The sequence below is a fragment of the Podarcis erhardii genome (assembly GCF_964252035.2).
Source record: "Podarcis erhardii genome assembly, chromosome: 3".
NCBI classification, from domain to species: Eukaryota; Metazoa; Chordata; class Lepidosauria; order Squamata; family Lacertidae; genus Podarcis; species Podarcis erhardii.
The window spans coordinates 61,913,650-61,936,466 of NC_138507.1; the positions used below are offsets into that span (position 1 = coordinate 61,913,650).

General features: G+C 41.8%; 2 protein-coding genes across 5 annotated transcripts in view; one reads left to right on the forward strand and one right to left on the reverse strand.

The window, feature by feature from the left end:
• MAP3K5 (mitogen-activated protein kinase kinase kinase 5) overlaps positions 1-3,316 on the reverse strand; it is a 91,043-nt gene extending 87,727 nt beyond the window's left edge. For 2 of the 4 annotated variants that reach the window (XR_014154812.1, XR_014154813.1), the window contains exon 1: positions 1,151-3,316. Coding sequence is in view for 2 of the 4 variants with exons in the window: in XM_081855248.1 (XP_081711374.1) it covers positions 1,151-1,610 (460 nt within the window). In the remaining 2 variants the exon portion in view is untranslated. The remainder of the gene's footprint in view (positions 1-1,150) is intronic. The other 2 variants (XM_081855248.1, XM_081855249.1) reach the window with 2 other exon arrangements.
• A 6,422-nt stretch (positions 3,317-9,738) lies between these two features.
• Positions 9,739-22,817, forward strand: part of PEX7 (peroxisomal biogenesis factor 7) — a 52,667-nt gene continuing 39,588 nt past the window's right edge. Inside the window, exons 1-5 of the mRNA XM_081855372.1 lie at positions 9,739-10,504; positions 12,592-12,649; positions 14,176-14,326; positions 18,803-18,880; positions 20,462-20,570. Of these exons, the coding sequence (XP_081711498.1) occupies positions 10,348-10,504; positions 12,592-12,649; positions 14,176-14,326; positions 18,803-18,880; positions 20,462-20,570 (553 nt within the window). The 5' untranslated portion in view covers positions 9,739-10,347. The remainder of the gene's footprint in view (positions 10,505-12,591; positions 12,650-14,175; positions 14,327-18,802; positions 18,881-20,461; positions 20,571-22,817) is intronic.

Consider the following 22,817-nt stretch of genomic DNA (forward strand, 5'->3'; position numbering starts at 1 on the left):
GTAGCGTGGGTTGTCGGCACCCGGGGCAAGGCAAGTAATTTGCGCCCCCTAACCCGTGGATTTGCGCCCCCTAACCCTAACCCCCAGATGTTGCGCCCGGTGCGGCCGGCCCCCCCTGCACCCCCCACGCTACGCCACTGAATATTTATAAAATCTTGATAGTGAAGGCAATGGGATCAACCCAAAGCTTAAAAGACTCATGGGAACAGTGTTTCATGAAATAAGAGAAGAAAGGAAGTGGAAAGTACTGGGTATGAAAAACGATTATATTCAGTCTCAGCGAAAATATGGGGAAATTCCCTGAAAGCTACTCTCTGCTGGTATCAACTACCCTTACTCATATTTTTATGGTGCTTAACATCACCAAATGTTGGAGGGAATGTGAGGCAGGGGGACATATTTCCTTATGTGGTGGGAATGCATTCTTCAAGGAGCCGGGATTGGCTGCAGCTCTTTACCAAGCATGAACACGCGGTGGCAAACCTGGATTTGCTATTTTATAACATGTGTGAAATCTCCCCTCATTTTATCTTTAGGAAGCTGCCTTATACCAAGTCACACTATTGGCCCATCTAGCTCAGAACTGTCCACACTGACTCTCAGCAGCTTTTCAGGGTTTCAGGCAAGGGTCTCACACAGCTTTACTTGGCGCTTTCACGGACTGAACCCGGGACCTTCTGCTTGCAAGCGAACACAGCAAAAACAAAAATGTGCTGTTTGAATTTCAGACAAAATGCCAAACAGCATTTAAGGGTCACTTGTGTAGATGACCTCAAGACCTTACTCCATGTGCCATGTGAATGATCCAGAATAAATAACTGCCAACAACAAGGCCACCACCTGGATGAGGCTCAGCAGGTCTGGCCAGTGCCTCGATGGGTAAACACCTGGGAACTGCACTTGTGCAGCCCCCGTTTCCCTAACAGAAGAAAGTCGGCATAGAAATGTAAGAAAACACAGACATAATGCGTATTCCTCTCTTCACCCTGCTTAGGTATTGAGAAGAGGTAAACTAAGCCCGAGGCCCCTCGCTTGCCCCACCACCTGCATGCGCGTGAGGGAGACTCTCCTCAGGTAAGCGCGCTTTCGGCTGCAGGCGCGGCGGCTTTTGCCTTCCGCTCGCCGGAAGGAAGCTCGCCTGCCGACTCACCCGCGTTGTAGAAGCGGTCGAGCACCGCCGTCTCGCCGAAGTCCAGCTTGCCGAAGTGCAGCGTCTGCAGGTCGGCGCCCACCGCCTCGCACGCTTCCCTCAGGCTCTGCAGGGCCCCGCTCTCCGCCGCCTGCAGCAGCCCCGGACTCGCCTCGTTGATCACGTAAGACACTGTGGTGCTCCTGTTGCTGTGGCCGCCGCCGCCGCCGCCGCTGTTGTTTTTGGCCCGGGCCGCCGTGTCGCTGGCGGGGCAGACGGAGCTGCTGTCCTCATTCCAAAAGGTGCCGGGCGGCGGCGCGCCTGGGCCGCCCAGGAAACCCCGGCCCGCCGGCCCCTCGCCTGCCGCCGGCGCTCTCCTGGCGAGCCCATCCTCGTAGAGCAGCGGGCAGCCGCCGCCAAGAATGCCCGGCGGGCTGGGCACCGAGAAGCTGATGATCCCCGCCTCGCTGGGGTCGCTCATGCCGGCTGCTCCTGTCCCGGCCGCCTCCTTGCCCCGGGACGAGACTTTATGCAGATGCCATGCCGCCGCCGCCGCCGCCGCCTTTCCCCCTCGACCTGCTTTCTGCAGTTGCCTTGTGCGAGCTGGAAACCGGAGCGGGAGGGGAGGAGGGAGAAAAGGAGCCCTTCTTTGATTTCAAGCTGCAGCGGCGCGGGAAACGCGGATTCCTCCGTTGCCCGCCAAAGCCACCATTGCGCACTCCTTTCCTGAGCCCCGCCGGCTCCTCAGGTTGGCGATCGGCTCATCCGGCAGCCCCAGGCGCCTTTGCAAGGGTATTATTGCACGCCAGCCGCCCTAGCTCTCGCAGTTCTTCAGCAAACCCGCCGCCGTTTGCGGGAGCGCGCCTCTCGCCGGTACGCAGCCTCTACCTCGCCCGAGGGGCTTTGCCAACGTGAAAGACCGGGGGAAAGCGAGCGAGCGAGCGCCCAGCCACTTGTTGCATTGCTACTGTGCAAAAGCAGCACCCTGCCCAGGAAAGGCTCCGCCCTCCTACCTTAGCCACGCCCCCTGCCCTGTAGTAGAGAGAGAACTGCGCATTCCTGCGCTTGTAAACATAAGACGAGCGCCAAAGTTTGGTCGAGAGGAATCGTGCGGCGCCTGAACCGAGAAGTGGCTCCTGTATGATAAAGCGCCCTCTGCTGTGCTGCTCCTCTCGTCGACTTTGCTCAAGGTTGCTTTTACGCAAACGGGAGCCCGTTAAGTAAAGAGGCTTCGCTTTACAGTCCCCACTTTCATTTCCTTTTTAAATGCAGAGGCAAGTAGTGTTGCAAGATCCTCACCGAGTATTAATTTATAAATTTCAGTCCATTTTGATTTTTTTTGCTGGCATATTCTTCTTCCCTGCCCTTCTCCCCAAGGTCCCAGGGTGGGTTACAGCATTAAAGCACGTGGCATGAACCTTATTCTTGAAATACTAGGTGGGAAATGGGATGAAGTTAAGCACATATACGAATTCTTATTCTGTTCTTCATCTGTTCAAATATCTTGGTGGGAGGGGGTGTCTTGTTCTCGTTAGAGCTGGAAGGTAACAATGAACTGTTCTCTTTGGCAAAGGGTTGTAGTCAAGTGATAGAGCACATGCTTTTCATGCAGAAGATATTCCATCCCAAACATCTCCACGTAGGGTTCAGGAAGGCCATTGTCTGAAACCCTGGAGAATTACTCTCTGTCTTTGGACTATAATGAGCTAGATAAGCTAATTGTCTGATTGGATAAGGAAACTAAGTTTCCTATTCTTATTTATTTAGTTATAAATTTTTATACACATCAAAGCAATCCTAGGGTTGTTTCCACCAAGATGTTTCAACAAATATGTTCCAGGTTTTACTTTCAAGTGTACAGGACTAGGGTGGGTTCCATAGGGCTATAAACATTAAAGGCCAGAGTGCTTATTGATTGGTTGATTGCATTTATATCTCACCTTGTTTTTCCAAGAGATCTGGGTAGCATACATGGTTCTCTCCCCTGCTCTTTTAATTCCCACAACTACTGTGTGTGGTAGGCTAGGCTGAGGTAGGTCATGGCCGAGTGGGGATTTGAACCCTCTCCCAGTTCCCACTCCAACACTCTAGCAACTATAGCACACAGGCTCTACCCATTGACACCCCCCCCAGCATGTGCAACATAGTGTCCTTCTGCCTAAAGAATGCATATATTATTATTATTATTATTTATTATTATTTTTACATATGAAAAATAAGCCTATCAAAAATAAACTTTCTGTCCTAACCTCCTTCACATGCTCATCTTCTGTATGCATGTGCATTTTGCTAGGGGGAACATTCAAAGATACCACCATCCAACCTGTTCCTTGAAACCAAGTTCGGGTACCAATCCCATGCATCCACCAACATGCAGAAATAGCTTCCCTGTCTTCTTTGTGACTCTTTTCTTGCAATAGAACAACCACTGTTGTTGATACCTCACGGGAAATAATCCCCTGGCATAGCCATAACAGATGATGTAAGTGCAAATGCAGAACTGGAGACAAACAGACTGGAGGTAGTATGAGTTAAAAGGCTATGGGAATAAACTTTTATTTGTTTTATAAATGTAGGCAACATTTGAAGTGACAGGTCTGTTTGACATTCAAGCAAGTTTATTTACAACTTGTGCCCAAGACATCTTTGCATTGGCTCAACACTATTAGAAAAAATATAAATAAAAAATACTTCATATGGGATCCACTGTTACACAGTGGTTACAATGTTTGTCTGAATTGGTAAAAGTCAGTATGTCTCGATTTCAATACAACCAGTGGTAAAAATGGGAACAGTGGTCAAGTTAAGTTAAACAAAGCTCTTTGCAATGCAATTGAATAAATAGGATGAATAAAAAGGGCGGAATCTAGCCACTTTCTCACAGCTTTCATTAAATATAATGTTGCTTACAGTGTGACCCCTCCTAACACCAAAAAATGTCAGGGATTTTAGTTCTCATTATGTATAGGATACCTTTTGTGTAGCCCAAAATGCTCAAGGACTGAAGCACATGTTCAAACATGATAACTGGGCAATTGGTGATTTCTGATTAAATTTTTGGTGGCATCTACACCTGTCCACAATTTAATTAACCTATTCAATATATATGGAATGAAAATCTATCTGGAATATCCTGAAATACTGCAAGAGCTCCCACAGCATGTTTTTCCTAGGGGAATTTGCAATTTATAGGGGAAAAGAGCCTGTAGCTTCTTAAAAACTAAATAATCTTTAAGCATAAGGATTCATGAATTATCTATGTGCTGTAATAAAATTGTCATATCTTTAAAGTGTCACAGCCCTCTGTTGTTTCTGTTAAAACAGACTAAAATAGCTCTCAGTCTGGAAGTTTTTGCATTTTTAGTCCTTGGCTGCCACCTACTGTTCTCTTGAGTGGATCCCCTTTTAGGACACTGTTACATCACATAACAATATAAATTACATTGTTGTTTTTTACACTTAAAATGTTAAGAACCACCATTAACTTTTCAATGACAAGTGTGTTAGTGATTTACAGCCATTTTTCTAGATCAGACAGGAACACTGTAGTATTTATGTAGCCTGGTCTGGAGGGAATAAGACTTGTCTTGAAGTAACATAATCAAACTTTAAAAATTAATTGGCCTTATATTATTTACTTGTGTCTAACACTGTGGAAAGTGTTCTTGAAGCTACGAACATGAGTTTGACCAAGCTGGGGGAGGCAGTGGAAGACAGGAGTGCCTGGCGTGCTCTGGTCCATGGGGTCACGAAGAGTCGGACACGACTCAACAACAAAATTTGTATTAAATATATATTAAAGGAAAATGATTGCCCTTCACCTTCAGTTCAAAATTAGTTTAAAATTTGGCCCTGGTAATAATTGTTGGCCTAGAATATTTTAGGAGCAGACACAGAGCCCAATTTTGGGGTAAACCTTTAACCCATAATTTATAACAGGGCTGGGGCACCTCAAGCCTTGGGGCCAAATGCTGGCCTCCCTTGGGACTTTTACCAGGCCATATCTCCCCCCTAAGCCTTGTTTCACATCTTCCTTGAGTGTTTTGGCCTGGCTGGAAAATGTCAACCCTGATGGTACTCTCTGCTTACCTGGATGGTGATAGAAGGGTGCATGAGTATGTGTAGAAACTAGTCTACTATATGGAGATAGATTTTACATTAATTACTCCACACACTTTTTCCTCTGGCACTGCAAGCAGCCCCCAGATGGAAATGCCACTCATGGATTGAAAAAGGTTCCCTGCCCAAGACGTATAATGTAAACCACCAGCCAATGCTTCTTTATCTGCATGTATTTATCATGTATATGGCTGGGTTGGCTGCTTTGCCAGATTATAAACTTAGAATCCTTGCTTTTGAAAATAACTTTTATATAGGGGGAAGAATTCCCCTATTCTGCTCCCACATTCACTCCTCTTTCCCCTCATTAAGACAGTGCCTGGAAGAAACACTGCTACTATCTTCCTCAGCAAGTTCTCATCTGTTTGTAATTCAAGGAGTATCACACTGCAGCCAATTTAAAAGGATGCACAATTCCTCTTCCTCTGCTCTAGCCTTGCAAAAGCCTCCCACTTCCTCAATGACGCAACCTTTCAAAAGGGAATCAGCCCAGAGAAGACTGAGAGGGAAGGAACTCTCTTCCACATACTCTGCAGCTGTTGCTGCATGCCCCACAAAATCAAGCAGAAGAGACACACATGAGCTTCTTGAAACACAAACACACACACTAGCAGCTAATCTAGAGGGAGCCAGGAGGGTGGGCAGAGGCCTCTATCTCTTCAAGCATCCAGCACAGCACAGTCTTCCACTCACACTTTTGCTTGGGATTCACCAGGCTTGCTAGGTACTGTGGCTGCACTGCTCTTCCCAATGCAATTGGTATCACAATTAACACTGAACTGAGAAAGGCTGAATTCTTGTATCTACATTTAGAAGGCATTTCTATTATACAGAGCCCCTTGCCCTTTTCTGATACAAGATTTTTGAGAATTCTCATGTATGGCAACACGGCTGTAAATTTGTAAGTTTCCCCAGGGCTTCTTGTTCTGGGATCCTGAAGCACACAACAGAAACGCTTCTTCTCAAACCTTCTTGTTTTCAAAGCTGGGACAAGGGTCAACACTGTCTTTGAGAGTCAGCTAATTTACTCCCTTCACTTTTCAGTCTAATTTACTCCCTTCACTTTAATTAGAGGATTCAGCCTAAGTATATTTTAGAATCAGGTATCAAATTTAAAAATTAGTTTCTAACTTCTGAGCGGCAAGGTCACATCCTGGATTCTCAGTACAGAGCACTTCATATGACAAGAATGATGTTTTTTGATGGGTGGAAAATGATATAATTCCATAATTTCTTGTGCACACAGGGTACTTTTGATAAATCTAATGCACAAATTAACATGTTTAGTCAAACAAAGTTGTACTTTGTATTAAAATTGCTTAATGGTTATGCAACTCTTTTGAAAAATCTCATTATTTATGCTGCTTATCTTTCAGCCACCTACGCAGCTTGAAACCGATTGAAACTTTAAGGCTTTTTGACAATGCCAACAATAACACATCCATGCAAGAAATGTTAGAGGCTAAAATAATTAGGCACTGCTTTTTACATGGCATTGTTTATCATTCCAAGTTCAGAGTAGCAAAAGTGTGTGTCTTAAAACATTTCAGTTATTACAGAACAATGTAATAATTTGCAGAACGATTACTGATAAAACTCTACCAAGTGAGTCATTGGACTTTTATCATGCAAAAACTGATAGGATTTCACAACAAACAGAGCTGCAATCCTATGAGATAAAGTGGTATTAAAATCAATTAAACTTTCTTCTCAGAAAACATGCATCAGATAAGTCTCAAAGCTGCTATCGGAAAAGCATTTGCTCTTGAAAAAACTGACTCGAAAGGGACATCAAGCCCACAATGTTAGATATACTTATTAAGATGTGGCGTGTATGTTTCTTGAATCATGGGAAGGAAGGAGGCAGACAGGCTTGGAGGAAATAAAACATACAGAAAGGGGGCAGAGAAAGAAATTAATCTCCCTCGCCCAAGAAGCAACAAACAGACCACTCAGAAAAGAGAGGCAGGAGAAACCAAAAAGACACATGGGAGCAGGTGAGGGAAGGGAAATGAAACGGAAGGTGCCTCCAGACTGTCAGTATTTTGTGGGAGGGAGTCTACGCATATTGGAAATTAATGTTTGTGCAATTAAAATGGATTTAAGTGCTCTGCTGCTCTAGTGCTAGTGCAAAAAAAATTAAAAAGAACATTGCCTTTTTGTGGTTTGGAAAGTGATGAGGAAATGCACTGAAAAGTGTGGGACGCATGAATGATTAATAGGAAAACGCCCACAAGCAATTCAGGATGAATGCTCATTATGATATAACCTCCCAGCATGCTTTGTGTAAGCAAATCAAAATGAGTGCTGAACACACTGGACACGCCCATAGAACTCTGCTTTCTTCTTGGTGCCAATCTCAATCTGGGGGAAAAAGAGAGAGTGGTAAGAAACTGGAATCAGTGATACTCCTCCTACTTCCTTTCAAAGCTTTCTGTAGTTTTCCAATGAGAGATTGTTCCTTTCTCAATTCCAAGGAATACAGAAAAGAAGTAAACTCCTGGAGAGGGGCAGGAGTGCAAAAGTTTCACAGGCACTGGAGGAGGCTTTCAGGGGCACCATTGCATCTGCCACACTGGGGACACCAGGCCTAATATAATGGATGCTGTCAGGTGAGAGCTTATGGTGGAAGGAATCTGGCATTTCAACAGAGCTGGTACTTTTGGTAGTCCTGCATCACAGATCTTTGCCAGGATCTGTGTTATCAACACATTTTATGAATCACCAGTTAAAAATGTAATTATCACTTTTATTTCATTTCCTACTTATCTCACCGTTTACAATTCCCCATACACATCTCCTCAACAATGTATATTCTCCTGTGATTTAGGATAATACTTTTATGCATCAAATGAAGTATATCAGAGATAGCCAATATGCTGCTATCCCATCATAACTTGTGGCACAGACCTTTCTACCTAGCATTCTCCCAAGAGAAAAAGGCTTCACACAACTCACTCTTCTTCCAGTTACATACAATCCTCCATATGTGGAGCAAGAATCAGTTTTAAAATGAAACTGAAGAGAGACTGGGTTAGTTGATCTCTTTTGTTGCAAATGCTTTGAAATAATTATGTGGTAAACCACCCCCTGGGGGGGACCAAGTGTTTTTTGTTCCTTGTTTGTTGGAACAGAACTCTGGTTCTATTCTGTTGTTTGGGGCCATGCAGACTGGAGAAAGCAGTCAATGAAAAAGTTAAAAGCTGATGGTGTTTCCTGCTTGGCAGGGGGTTGGACTCGATGGCCCTTGTGGTCTCTTCCAACTCTATGATCTATGATATTCTGTGAATAGAGATTAATTCTTTCGTAGTTATTTCAAATAACACACATTTTAGAAACTCAAAGCTGCCTCTTTTCAATCCTAGTAATGCTATCTTACTGACAGAAAGTAAAGCAGCATTCAGATTACACCAGTGTCCAAACTTTTTTCAAAGAGGGCCAGATTTGATGAAGTGAAGTGCCATGAGGGCCGACCAAAGGGCCAACCAATGTTGTTGACCTTTTTTTAGGATTGAAGTTGTTGAGCATAGAGTATTTTTCCAGATTAAAAGGGAACCATTAAACAGATTTTTAAACATTTGCCATGTCAAACCAGTTCACTAAAATCTGAAGTGAACATTTTATAGGACTATGGCAGGACCCATCTAAAGCTTATGGCAGGGGTGGCCAACTCCCAAGAGACTACGATCTACTCACAGAGTTAAACACTTGCAGTAATCTACCCCCTTTTGGGGGGTTCAGGTCAAAGTTGTTGAGTTTTTTCAGGGAGGAGGTAAAATGTTGAGCTTTTTTGGGGGGGAGCCACAGTTGTTCAGCTTCTTTGGGGGGAGCCAACGGTCTACCAGTGATCTACCGCAGATGCCCATTACTCATTGCTAGGCTTCCTCTTTTTGTTAACTCTGCCTTTTTGCTTTGGAAAACAAACTTGCTAAATGCACCCTGCCACATGCTCCTGTGCTTTTTAGAGGCCTAATTACAATAGTATCTTCGGTTTAATGCATTTGTCTATTTTTAACTTTGTAAATTACCCTGGAATCATGAAGATCAACATTAAAAAATTCCTTCCAGTAGCACCTTAGAGACCAGCTAAGTTTGTTATTGGTATGAGCTTTCGTGTATGAGCTTTCGTGTATGAGCTTTCGTGTGCATGCACACTTCTTCAGATACCATGCACGTGCATGCACACAAAAGCTCATACCAATAACAAACTTAGTTGGTCTCTAGTTGGATTTTTTTTTAATTTTGTTTCAACTACAGCAGACTAGCACGGCTACCTACCTATATCTAGAAGATCAACATAGTTCTAATTGAAATAAATTTAAAAATTCAATAGCTACACAGCCTTCTCAACTGCTGCATCTCCTATGGCGAGGGCTGCAACCCCTGTGGAAGTATTTCGCCTTTGTACTATCTTTAATGGCCCCAAAGCCCTGCCCAACCCTCATGCTTCTAAGCCTTGTGTAGTCTGCCTTTTACATAAGAGGCAGGGCCAGCCCCTTCATGAGGCAAGGTGAGGCAACTGCCTCGGGCAGCAGAATCCACAGGGGCAGCAGATCTAGATGTAAGTCTTCAGTCCCCCTCCATGTTGCCTGATGTAGATCTTCAGGCACCCCTCCATCCCTGGTGGGGAGGGGGAGGCCGCCATTTTGTGGCTCGCCTCAGTTGCCTCAATGTATTGGGCCACTCCTTTGCATTGGGTTAGAGAACAGGATTAACGGCGCTTCGAACCACGGCAAGGAAATGAAGCTCGCCCAACTCTGCTCGCTGTCGTGTTTCACGTTTCTTCCCCGCACGTGGGGGGAAACGTCCCTCGAGCTGCGACGAGGAACCGGAAGCCTCGTTGAAGAAACACCGAGCAGGCTACTGCTATTGCAAGCCCTAGGGCGCTTCTCCATTACCGCCCCGCCCTAGAAACTGGAGAGGCGGCGCTCTTTGCCCAAACCTATGATGGCGGCGGAGGCGACCTCTGCCCACAGTTCCGGCGGCCGGAGCTGGGCGGGGCGACGGCGACGGGAGCGGGACCTCCCCACAGAGAAGGAGAGGCGGCAGCGCCTCTCCCGCAGCCGGCCCGGGATAGCTCGAGCGACGCGGTTGAGGCTATGAGCCGCGGCGGCGGAGGTGGTGGTGGCGCGCCGGCGAAGCCCCCGAGGGCGCAGGCCTTCCGCCTGCCCGGCCGCCACGGCTACGCGGTCGAGTTCTCGCCTTACCTGCCCGGGCGCTTGGCCTGTGCTGCCTCGCAGTACTACGGAATTGCAGGTGAAGCGGCAAGCAGAGTGCGCATGCGTGGAGAGGGGCAAAGCCGTGTTGTGTTTTCCAGGCTGCCCGGTTCTTCCGGACCATCGACGTTGGTTGAAACATGTGGTTTGCCGGGCAAGCAGTTCTTCCAAAAAGAGTAATCTAAAAAGAAATAGAACGGCATCCCGTTTGCATGTTTGCTCAAGCCCCGCTAATTTAGGATTACCTTCCATGCAAGCGTGATCATCTCAGCCTTGTTGACTTGACAGCAAAGCCCCACGGATTTCGGTTGGGCTAGTTAGTTGCTGCCGCCTAGGCTTGAGGGCTGCAGCCTTTAGATGAGTATGCGCTCAGTGGGGCTTGCTTTGGGAGCAAGCACGCTTGTGGTCGGGCTCGTGCTGCGACGTTGAAAGGTTCCCACAGTGCATAGTAGAAAAAGGCAGTGCTTTTTTTCTTTAAAAATGTTTAGGGGTGCTCTCATTTGGACTCAAGAAAACCACCATTTTATAATTCAAATCGGGAAAAATAAAATAAATGGATAAAAGTACGAAGATTTGCAAATGTTTAGGGGTATGTGTACCCCCAGAAGAAAAGCACTGGAAAAAAGTGTTTATAGAAGGCATCCGAATGGAAGAAGCGTGCTGTAGGATTTCTTGTAAGATTCTGAGCTGGAGGAAAGAGTGTTAAAATAGCTCTCCTGTTATGTGCAGTGTCAAAACTGTTTACTAAAACCCGCATACCTAATCCCAATCGTTTCCATGGTTGTTTCAGCTGATGATCTGACATAGGATGTGCTTTTTTGAGGTACTTGTGGCTGATACTTAGGTATAAAGACCAACCTAACAGTGTTTAAACATAAGGGCCTAAGAACAGTCCTGCTGGATCAGACCAAAAACCCAGTGGCCAGCAATATGCCCATGGAAAACCCATATGCAGGACACTCTCCACTTGTGCTCCCCAGCGACTGTCATTTACAGGCATATCACCTCTTCTACGCACTAAAGGACAACTTCATATACTGTATATGCCACCATAGTATCTTCTTTGTTTTAGAAAATGGTTGATTCCAAACTGTAACACTTAACCGTCTGTTAAGATAGATAGGTTTGATTGTGTAAGTGGAAAAAACAACTTGAACACCGGGTATTTTATAGAATTGTTTTGCAATCCTATGCATGCTTTCCTGAAAGCAACTCCTGTAAGTCAGTCTTCTTAAATCACCATTTGGTGGCATTGGACCTGACATTCAAGCTTACTTAAGATATCTAGTAATGTTCAGCTGAGGTTTTAAAATCCTTTGTATTAAGACTACTGTTGAGTGTCCTGTCACTTCTTACCAATCCCATACCAAAGAAGAACATGGTTCTGGTCTTGCACCAATAGTATTAATTTCATTGGATTTGTGCAAAATAATGTCCTGGTGAATTATGTGCTTGCATGACTTAATATATAAAACAACAGAATTCTACACAGTATGTTTACATAAAATATGTAAGGTTTGCTGTATTAAGTGGTGCTTACTTAACAGGTAAATATACTGCAATTGACAACAATTAAGTGCATATTTATACAACTTAATGAAGTCAATGGAGTTAAACTCCCACAACTTTCTGTGGCTACTGTTTCTTTACTAAGGTTACAAGAGTAGTAGTTTACAAGCATTTTATTGTTGATTTCCCCACCCTTCTGCTTCAGTGTCTAACTTTGCATTTTCCCCATCACACATTTCTAGCAGTTGATTCCTGCCCACTTTGGCATTTGGACTCTGTTTTTTTGAACTGCAGCCAGGCCAAGTGGTCAATGCAGTGCTAGACAGATAAATAGCCTGGCATGCTATAGACAGCTATCATCCTAATAATTCAAATACTTCACTCTAATCTAATTATCCTAAAGTATAGTCTAAAGATAGATAAGACCACTGTTTGCTACATTAAACCAGATTGAAGCTAGTCTATTCCTGATATTTCCAGGGAACCACAATTATGCCACATTGGGTTCTATGGTGGATTAATGACTATAAATTAAAGAAATAAAATAAAGAAAATAAATACTATATTCTACTATAAGGTATTTCCTTGTTTTCAAAGGGTAATATTTTTCTTTTTCAGGTTGTGGAACTCTGGTAGTATTAGAACAAAATGAAGCTGGAGTTCATCTCTTTAGAAGGTACTATTGTTCTATAATTTATTAATAAAAATATCATATAACCTTGATGTGTAGGAATTGTCTCTAACAATCAAAATCGGAGCAGTCAAATAAAGGAAGTTGCGATCAACTTTTGGACTTCAATGTTATTTTAGAAACTTCATTTTGCTTCTGAATCCAAGCCAAAACTTGGATTTAATGGAACAAAAATGGGATCCTTGGCTGCCTGGGATATATTTCCAAAATTAATTTCTGATTATTCTTGAGGGATAATCTTTAACTACTTTAGCTAGGCTGTAGCGAGGATCATTCATGTGCTCTGATCCTTCAAGGGCAAAGTAGGTTTATTCACAGGTCCAAATATATAGAAGTGCACAAACTTTGGAGTGTCTTGGTGAGCCACAAGGTAGTGCCCTGTTCCCCTCACCACCTCTACACTTTAAACTTAAGGGAGAAGGGAGACTTTCTGCTTCAGGGATGCTGAGAGGGTCTCCAGCGTAGTCCAGCTGAAGGGATATGATACCCTTTCTCCTCACTAGATTCAACTACTGGGGCTTGTCACACTCACCAGAATGCCATGAGAAACACAATGGCAAGCATGACAATTAGAATTATGGATTCTTGCAGGTTTGTTTCTGCAAAATGATTTGCATTCAGAAGAGAATGTGTGGATGGGGATACCTGTATACACCCATTTAGGTGCCAATGAGTGCTTCTATCTGCAGTCTTGGTGCCTAAGTTGTGTCCAGTACCTTGTGTGTGACTACATCTCTTGACTGAGACCGTGGAATTTTAGCTACAATGCTACTTGAATGCTGTTTAGAACATAAACCCTTTAAGCTGAGAAGGGATTTAAAAACCAATAATGGGTAAGTGGCTGAGGCCTACCATTTGGCAGACTGAGGCCTACCAGACCCCAACCCTTACATAAAGTTTTAGGGCCTTGAAAACAAGGCCAGGGGAAGCAACTGAGGAGGTGGGCAACAACACTCTTGAGATTCCTGACCAAGACGTCAGCTTATAGGTTTTACAGCCAGCGCAGGTGGTGGAGGGCACACACAAGTTGTGCTGCCCCTTATGGAGATGCAGGAAAGCAAAGCTTAAAGCAGTGGTGAGGAACCTGTTGACTCTCCAATGTTGTTGCACATCAACTCCCATCATTCTAGTTCAAAACATAGGAGAGGCACCAAGCTAGGGAAGGCTAACTTTGTGAATCAGACAAGTTATTTATTAGTTTTTAAAAATCCTACCCTCCTCCTAAGGAGTTCAAAGTAGCATTAGTGGTTCCCATCTTATCCCTACACAATCTCTACGAGGTAAGTTAGGCTAAGACAGAATGTGTTTGGCTATAGAGTGCTCAGTGAAGCTTCATGGCTCATCCAAGATTTTATTCCTGGTTGTTCCCCAGTCCAAAACTATCACTCTTTCTATGGAACTATACTGACTCCTGAGAAGTAAAAAAAATCAGACTGCTATCTTAGCATATGAATTTATTTAAGTTATGTACCATTTCTCATGAACTAATGTGTTGGTTGCTATTTCTTTAGTTTTGACTGGAACGATGGCCTGTTTGATGTGACATGGAGTGAGAACAATGAGCATGTGCTTATCACATCCAGTGGAGATGGATCATTACAAATCTGGGACACCGAAAAGCCCACAGGTCCACTTCAAGTCTATAAAGAGCACAGTCAAGAGGTATAATACATGATGTTGTTGCATTTCTTTTCATTCATAAATAGGGACCTTAACACTTAGGCCTACCAAATACCTACTAAGTTGGTACAATGATAAGTGCAGTATTGACTTTACTCTTTGATTTCATTTTTCATCCTTTTTCGGGGTAATAGCTTGGAATTGGCTCTTTGAGCTGAATTCTCCTAATCTTTCCATTGGTTTCTTGCCATTGGTCTTGCTCCACTTTCTTGTGTTGTTTTTGAAAAAAGGAAGATCATCTTAAAATTTAAAGAGTACTTTTATAAAGGTTAACTTATTTTTGAACACAGGAAAATCATATTAAAAAATTTAAGAGAAGCACTGCAGATGAGTTATAATTCCTTACTAAAAATTACACCCTCTAGGAATTGTAGTAATCTATCCTGAAGTTATATTTTATTTATCTTTTTCAGAGTTCCCACACATATTGAGTTAAGCTGTTCATGTAAATGTGACTGTCTATTTAAGCAGAGCAGTGCATAGCATATAGCTTTTCTGATCCACTCGGGGAAAAACCACAGTCATTTCATCATCCATAGCATTAATAGCAAACATAAAAGTTTTCACATTCTATAAACTGAACTCAAAAGATTTTTTTCTGGGCTACAGAAATCATTAGCTTGTATTCTCCTATATCATATGAACTTCTGCCTTCTGAAATGAGTTATTACTTATTGGCTCTCATAAAGATGCCTAACCTATTTTTTTTTGCAGACATTGCAGCTATACGGGTTTCACAGAAGCGTGCTGACTCATAATGTTCTGCTAGCCTTCTAATATCTGAAAAATCCTTCAAGAATTATAGCTAATTTTGCTGTGGTTCATATCTGCTGAGGATTGTATTGATCATATAATTTATTTGCCCAGTGAAAAAGAATAAACTTCCTCCTAAGTATCAGAGGTTAGAAAGAAATTCACTGTTTTGGGAAGACCTGTTTTTAAGCTATTCCTATGACAAAGGGCTTGCCTCCTCCACTTATAAGTATCAAAATCTGGTGATTTCTGGAGACAATTTGAGAAGAATATGAAGACTACAAGTCTGAGCCAAATCTAGTCTCTGGGCCTACCCTTGAAAGTGTATTGTTTATTGAAAAAGGAAAGGTGATTGCTCAAGAAACTACTTGGACATTTTTTTTACTGTCTGATGCAAATTCCCCACCCTGTGAAGTGAAAGCAACCCATAATGTTTGACTCCAGGGTCATCACATCAGTACAGAGGAGACACACAATCATTCCATTTGTGCTGGTGTTTGAGCCAGCACCACTGATGTGTCAAGGAAAGGGGCATGTTGCAGTGAGATGGGCTTGCTGGCATCACCTTGGGCTTCACCTTCTAGCACAAGCAGAGTGTTTCCCCAGTAAGTTTCTGTCAGTAAGGGAACTGGGGTCACCATTTGAGGCAAGTGAGACAGAGGCCTTGGGAAAGATTGGATGCCCCTTGGGTTGTGGTGTTAGTTGTTAAAATGGTGGCACAGGCTCTCAGTTCTTAGCATTAAGAAGTAGTTACAAGTAGTTTGTAACTACTTCTCAATGCTAAAATTATATTTGTAGAATACAGCACAAGAAAAGACTTGATGTCCAGTGTCTCATCATTGGGGAGCGGCACTTGAATGAGCAGTACAGAGATGGGATCGAAGGCCAATAGGACAGATCACTAGGGATCATGCATAAGCCAGGCTTCTGTCTGTCTGTCTCCCCACTCCAAAATGAATGTCTTTTTTTAAAAAAATAATATTTATTAAGAGTGTGAAGATTACAAAAAGAAGAAAAAAAAGAATTAAACATGACAATATAATAAAATACAAAACCAAAAACACTACATGAAACATTGAATTAACAAAACAAAACAAGAACAATTAAAAACACTTCCAATATCTTCAATCTTAAGTTTCATTCACTTGTTTCATTGACTTCCTCACGCCTCCCTTTTTGTATTCCACTTCAATTAACTGTTTCAGCAATTCCTTTCCATCTTCATCTGTTTTCTGTCCTGTAATTAATCTTAACATATTCTAACCTTATTTTTTCCCTTTAATACATTAACAATCTATCTGTACCTAGTTCCTTATAACATTTCTGCCAAAGCCATATAACTTCATTCTACCATTTTTCTATAGCTCATTAATTTTACAATATTTCTGTAAATAATCTTTAAATGCTGTGTCAGGGCCACACAGCATACAAGCAGAAGTGCCGGATTGGTGCTTTGGGTGACAATTCAACATCATATAAAACTCATACATTATCTTCAGAGCAAGGATTAAGTCTTGCACATCAGATACTCAGAGCAAGAGGAAATCTGCCTCCCTCCCTCTCCTTACCTTTGGGTGTCACATATCAGAGTTTGTGGCAGCTTGTGTATAAATATGTAAGACATAGTCTTTGCCCTAAAAATGATAATATTTTACTAAAATATTACATTTTTTAAAACATAGTTTGGGGATAGTATAGACTGTATATTGCTTAGGAAGCAAGAGAACTGAAGGCATCAGCCATGGATTAGAGACATTTGTAGCAAAATGTGTACTGTGAGATAAAGAAAGGACTCTTGCAGGTCATCTAAACATGTAGCAAGATTCCAGACTGGAATATGGATACAGATATCTGGCTGCCATTGCTTTTGAAGAATATCTTAATGCTTAATCCATTTCTTATGAATACTCTCATTAATGTTAATAATATTTCAGAAATAAGCCTGAGAGCTTTTCGTTATTGTTGAGAATAAATCCTAATCCTCCCAACAACAAGAGAATAAATAATATAAATATTATATAGATCTTTATTATCAGAGAGACTGTTGCTTTTCATTCTACCATTGACAGACTTGGCACTTAAAAATTCTCTGAGTGATACAACTACTTGTTTCAGAGAATAATGCTGTAAACATCACATTTGATTATAATTTTCTTTTACCTTGCCCTTGTGTTTGATCTTGTATAACCACACACACACACACATTACCATCAAAGCCAAACTTAAAAGTAGTCACTTGCCTGGTTGAAGGGTAATAATTGTCTCTAAGCAATATTTTTATTTATTAGGGTAGTAAAAAGTTTCACGCTAATAGCATCTCTTAGTTTGCTTACAAGGCTTATCAAAAGAAAATCAGCTGGTACAGATAAAAGTAAAATGTTTCTCATTTAAAGTCTTTTTGCATGTTGGTGGGTTCCATTTGTGCAAAGCAGGTGTCACAGGCCCAGCAGGTCTATTTTTGCATACTGTATCAGGATTAGCATTCGACAATTATGGGAATGGTGTTCCACAAACAGTGATGACTTTGTGAATTAATGCCCCAAGAGGCTTATCACGGAAACCTCAATATAGTGGTTGTGCTGCCAAATTATTTGTGTTTTGCAGCCTAGTTAACTCACAAAATAGCTATTGTTAGTCATGAGAGGAAAATAGTCTTGCAATCCTTCATGAGTTGCCTCAGATTATACTTTGTGAAGTACAGTTGTTGAGATATACTTTCAGATTTTTTTTAGCAGAGTGGACAAATGAGGCTGGCAGTTCTGACATGTTCGAATCAGAACTGTCTGGATGTGGTATTCCTCCATTGTGAATCTCTGTATAGGGGGATCCACTGGTACTTTGAATTGTGAAAGAGATACAGTGCTCAAAAACCTAGGGGCTTTCTTGGTTTGGACATTGCCTTCTGTACACAATAGAGGGAGTGGAGGAAAGATGAGGGGGAAATGTGTCAGCCTGAGGATAGCCTGATAGAATCATAGAACTGTAGAGCTGGAAGGGATCACAAGGCTCATCTAGTGTAACCCCCTACAATGTAGGAATCTTTTGCCCAACATAGGGCTAAAATCCACAACCCTGAGATTAAGAGTCTCATGCTCTACCAACTGAGCTACCAGAACAGGGGTGAATAATATCTGGGCAGAGGTTTAGGAGATAGTCATAGTGAGCAACAGAAATGGCTCTAATCATTTGGACCATAGGGACCGTCTTGGAGAGCACATTGTAAATTGCTTTGAGGTTACTTTTTAACAATCAAGTGGTATGTGAATTTTATGAAATAAATAATAAGTAACAGAAAGGTTTCAGCTTTCTGTTTTAGGAAGGGGAGCCTCGGTTCTAAAGTAAAGACTGCAGTAGTACATTTCCACAAATAATACAATGCATCTACCTACTCATTTATTTCTCATTTCATATATCATATCATGTGGCTAAATAAGCTTGCATCTTTATGAACGTGTTACTGAGACTTCAGGTATCATTAAGCCTTATATAGCAAATAGTTTAATTCCTGGTGTTAACAAGAGAAAGCTTTCATTGTGGGGCTTTGTTTTGCTAGATATGTAAACATTTCAGAAGGTTTATGCTTTAATTGATTTCATAACAAATATTCTCACTGGTGGCAGGACAGAAAAAAACCACTCTAACTATAGTTTGTCTAACTTGGATGCTTTGTGAACTTGTAAACTGAAATTAATCCAATATTTGCAGGTTTACAGTGTTGATTGGAGCCAGGCCAGAGGAGAACAACTAGTAGTATCTGGGTCGTGGGATCAAACAGCAAAATTGGTAGGTTTGTACTTCTGGCTATTTAAATTTTGTATTAATTCAACATGCAGGAAGAGAATCCTCTCTTAACCTGTTCCATTCTGTTGACTCTTTGTTTGAACAGATGCTACCTTGCTCTCTTTGCTGAAATTATACTGGCTTAATAAAAATGAAGATGGTTTAGGTCAAGAATGGGGAATCTCGGAATTCTAACTCTCATAATCCTTGACTATTAACCATTAACCATGCTGGTGGGAGTTGCAGTCCAATAGCAACTGGAGGGCCATCCCTGCTTTATTTCTTGCAAATGCCATAGGCAGTGAATGAATTCAGCATCTGTAGTCATCACAGGATGTGGTTCTCCACATAGCAGAAGACCAACTGTTCAAACCTGTGTGAGAGATTTAAGAAAAAATTGCCACCGACTCACTGGGTTGATGATGAAAATAATTTTGAACATAATATTATGTGAAGCAGAATTCCTGGGAAATGAGCAAAACTACAGGTGCTGAAGTATTGCTTTTGGACCTACATGTCCTGCAGTAAGAAGTGAATAAGATGAAAACAGAAAAATAGTACTGCCACTGACATAGAAAGGATATTAGGCCTGGTCTGAGCATTCAGTTGAATGAGATAGTAGAATTCTGAACATTGTTCCCCTTCAGCTGTAGGTGAAGGCACCATTTTTTAATCCATCTGAAATTGCCTACCTCCAAAAAGTCTATCACTGTTCTATTTCTTCTTGAATAGGTTCTGCTAGCATGTTGTCATATGCACCAATTAAAAAAGTTTCACGAATAACAAAACCAGAAGTTTAAAGTTTGCTGTCATAAGTGCTGGAGAGAGACTTTTTGCAACACAAACAAGATAAGGTGGTAACGAGATTCCTCTATGCACAATGTAGGAGTATTCAAGCACTCAGGTTGTACAGAATTATTCATGCGGCAGGATGGAAAATAGCTAATTTTCAGATATATAAAGCAAAGCTGCTTCATAGGTGCACATTTCTAACAGATCTTAGATTCACACTCCTACACAGAGAAGTTGTTCTAGTGGAAGATGACACCTTTTTATTTTGTATTATTTTCAGGGACAAACATGACAACAACTAGTTATTTTTTCTTTCATTTTTTTGCAATGCCAAAAGGAAGCATTTTTCTGTCTTTGAATTGGCTCTGTTTTTAAAACTATCTGGGGCTATTTAAAAATAACGAAGTTCATCCTGTGCATGTTTATGCAAACATAAATCATAGTGATTCCAATGACAGTTGCTACCAGGTAAGTGTACCTATAGTTATACCTTAAGTTTTTAAAAAGTCAAGAGGTGACATGACTGAATTTAAAATGAAAACATAATAAACATAATAAAAAACAAAGTTACTTTGTGTAGTAATTTTTCTCTGCTCAGTACTCAGTACTACTCAAAAGTAGAAAATGCTGCCCTGTTTATGAACATCTTATAATAGGACAATAATGTATGCTGTAGTGCACATATTTAGCAAAACAAACCTATGTTTTTAATGTGAGCAAATAAAATTCAGTATATTGCCTTAAGTTATTACACTGCACAAACAGCTGTTTATTTGTTTACATTATATCTAGTGGGATCCTGCAGTGGGACAGTCTTTATGTACTTTTAAAGGCCACGAAGGTGTCATTTACAGCACAATATGGTCTCCGCACATCCCAGGCTGCTTTGCATCTGCCTCAGGTAAATATTTAACTGTGCAGTCATACTCAAAAGGGGAACATTATTTTTGATTGCTTTCAAATCCTGTCCAGCAGGTGGTGGTATAAATTTACAGAAGTGGCAGAAGAAATGATAAATGTATAGCTATAATTGAAGTGGAGGTTCAGTAGTTATCTTTTAAATCCACTGACTTGGTCTCTCTACATGGATCAGCAATTGTCTCACTTGAGTGAGCTAGTGGCAATTTTTCACACTGGCATTTCCACCCCACCCCCCTCTTCTCTTGAAAAAGTTTTTTTCCCCTTGCCTGTTTGTTTGTCTGTATGGCAGTGTAGTGCATTGCTATACAATCAGCTTCACATCTTTTACCTGATATTTCTGTGTCCATGAGATCAAGGCGTTCCCTGAAAAATGCACCTCAGCAAGGCTTTAGGTAGTGTGTTGATTAAATTTTGAAGCCTGTGGTTCATAAGAATCGAAAACCAACCATTGTGTAACTTCAGCTCATGCTTATTTCTTGTGTATCTGGCTGACTTTTTATCAAAATGATTAGTATCTCTTGGGGCAAGCTGAAATCCTCACAATGATTTGAAAAGGGATTTGGGAGTATAATGAAAAGGTTCACTGCAGTAAATATGTTTTTTAAAAAAAGGATTTCTAGAATATTCTTTAGGCTAACACCATCATACTGTTGCACCAATTTACTTCCTATGGTTTTCTAGGATTATTGTAGTGGCGGCATTAAGACTTAATGTTTGGATCATGCTTTTGAGTGTTCAGAGTGCTTTGTTCACATTACCTTACTGCTGTTTTTGCAACAAATCTTATATATATACTGCAAAAGGCGGGTAGGTTGAAGGCAAACATGAGCAATAGTGGCATCCTATAGCCAATGTTAGTTTGCAAAGTAAGATATCAAACCACAGTTTTATTCTTGGGTTTTTTTTCTCCCCAACTGCATTTTGTTAGTTCTCTGAGTACATAGCATGGAATTGTTGCTTTCAGTAATGATGTCTTGAGGTTACTAATGCATGAATTACTGTGGCCTGACTGCCCGGGTCTAAGAATGGCTGCAGTTGGCATACCAACCATATCTGGTAAAATTATTTCATAGCCACTAAGCTACATGAGCTTCCAGTGAGAAAGAAGGATTCAGGAGCACTCCCAAGCTCCAAACCTGTTCTTTCAGAGGGAATGCTATCTTGCCCAGAACAGGCAACCAATCAATCTCTCGGACACCCACAGTGCCTCCTGTTTCCCAGAGTCGAAGCTCAGTTTACCATCCATTCCATCACTGCAGCCAGATAACAGTCCAGATAACGCACAGTCTCTTTTGACTCAGATGTTACAGGGAAGTAGAGCTGTGCGTCATCAGCATACTGACAACATTTTGCCCCAAAGCTCTGAATGACCATACCCAGTGGCTTCATATAGATATCAAACAACATTGGGGACAAGATTGTTCCTTGCAGTACACCTGAGTACGAGGACCAGGGAGCCAAAACACAGTTTCCAATGCTACTCTCTGGGCATAACCTTTTAGGTAGGAGTGGAGCCATTGTGAAAGAAGTGATTCCATACCCATCCCATGGAATCAGTCCAAGAGGATCCCATGGCAAATGTATCAAAAGCTGCTGAGAGATGGTAGAAGCAGTAACAGAGGTGTACTCCTTGCATCCTGCTCTTGATACAGGTCATCCATCAGGGCGACCAAGGCTGATTCAGTCCCTAAACTGTGCCTGAACCCAAAGTGAAATGGATCCAAGTAATTCATATTCTCCAGGAACTCCTGCAACTCCTTTGCCACCACCTTACCCAAGAAAGCAGTATTTGCCAACAGGTGGTAGTTGTAAGCCATAGGACTCACATATTACACATTTTTACCTTTACAGCAATAAACATTAACTAAAAATTAGGATTGTGTTTAAGGAAAGATGTACCCCGTGTGTGGGTGTTATTTTTAAAGCTCAGCATGTTGTGGAGCTTCTTTGCCTACTGAAGCAGCATAATTAATCTGTTTGATTAGTAGCAGCATGACCATTTCTCTTCTGTGTACCAAATGGATAGGTCAGCCAGATTTTTCTTTCAAGTGTAATGCCATTTAACACTTCAGAGTGATGCATCTTCCTTTCCACTCCTGAACCTGAATTATTTGAAACCAAATCTAATTTGTTTCAATTGAAATCAGTAAGAAAAGCTGGCTCTAGCCCTCAGCCACATGCAGCTCCTTCACTTGTTGCATGCCTAAAGGATGCTTGAACTGCAAGA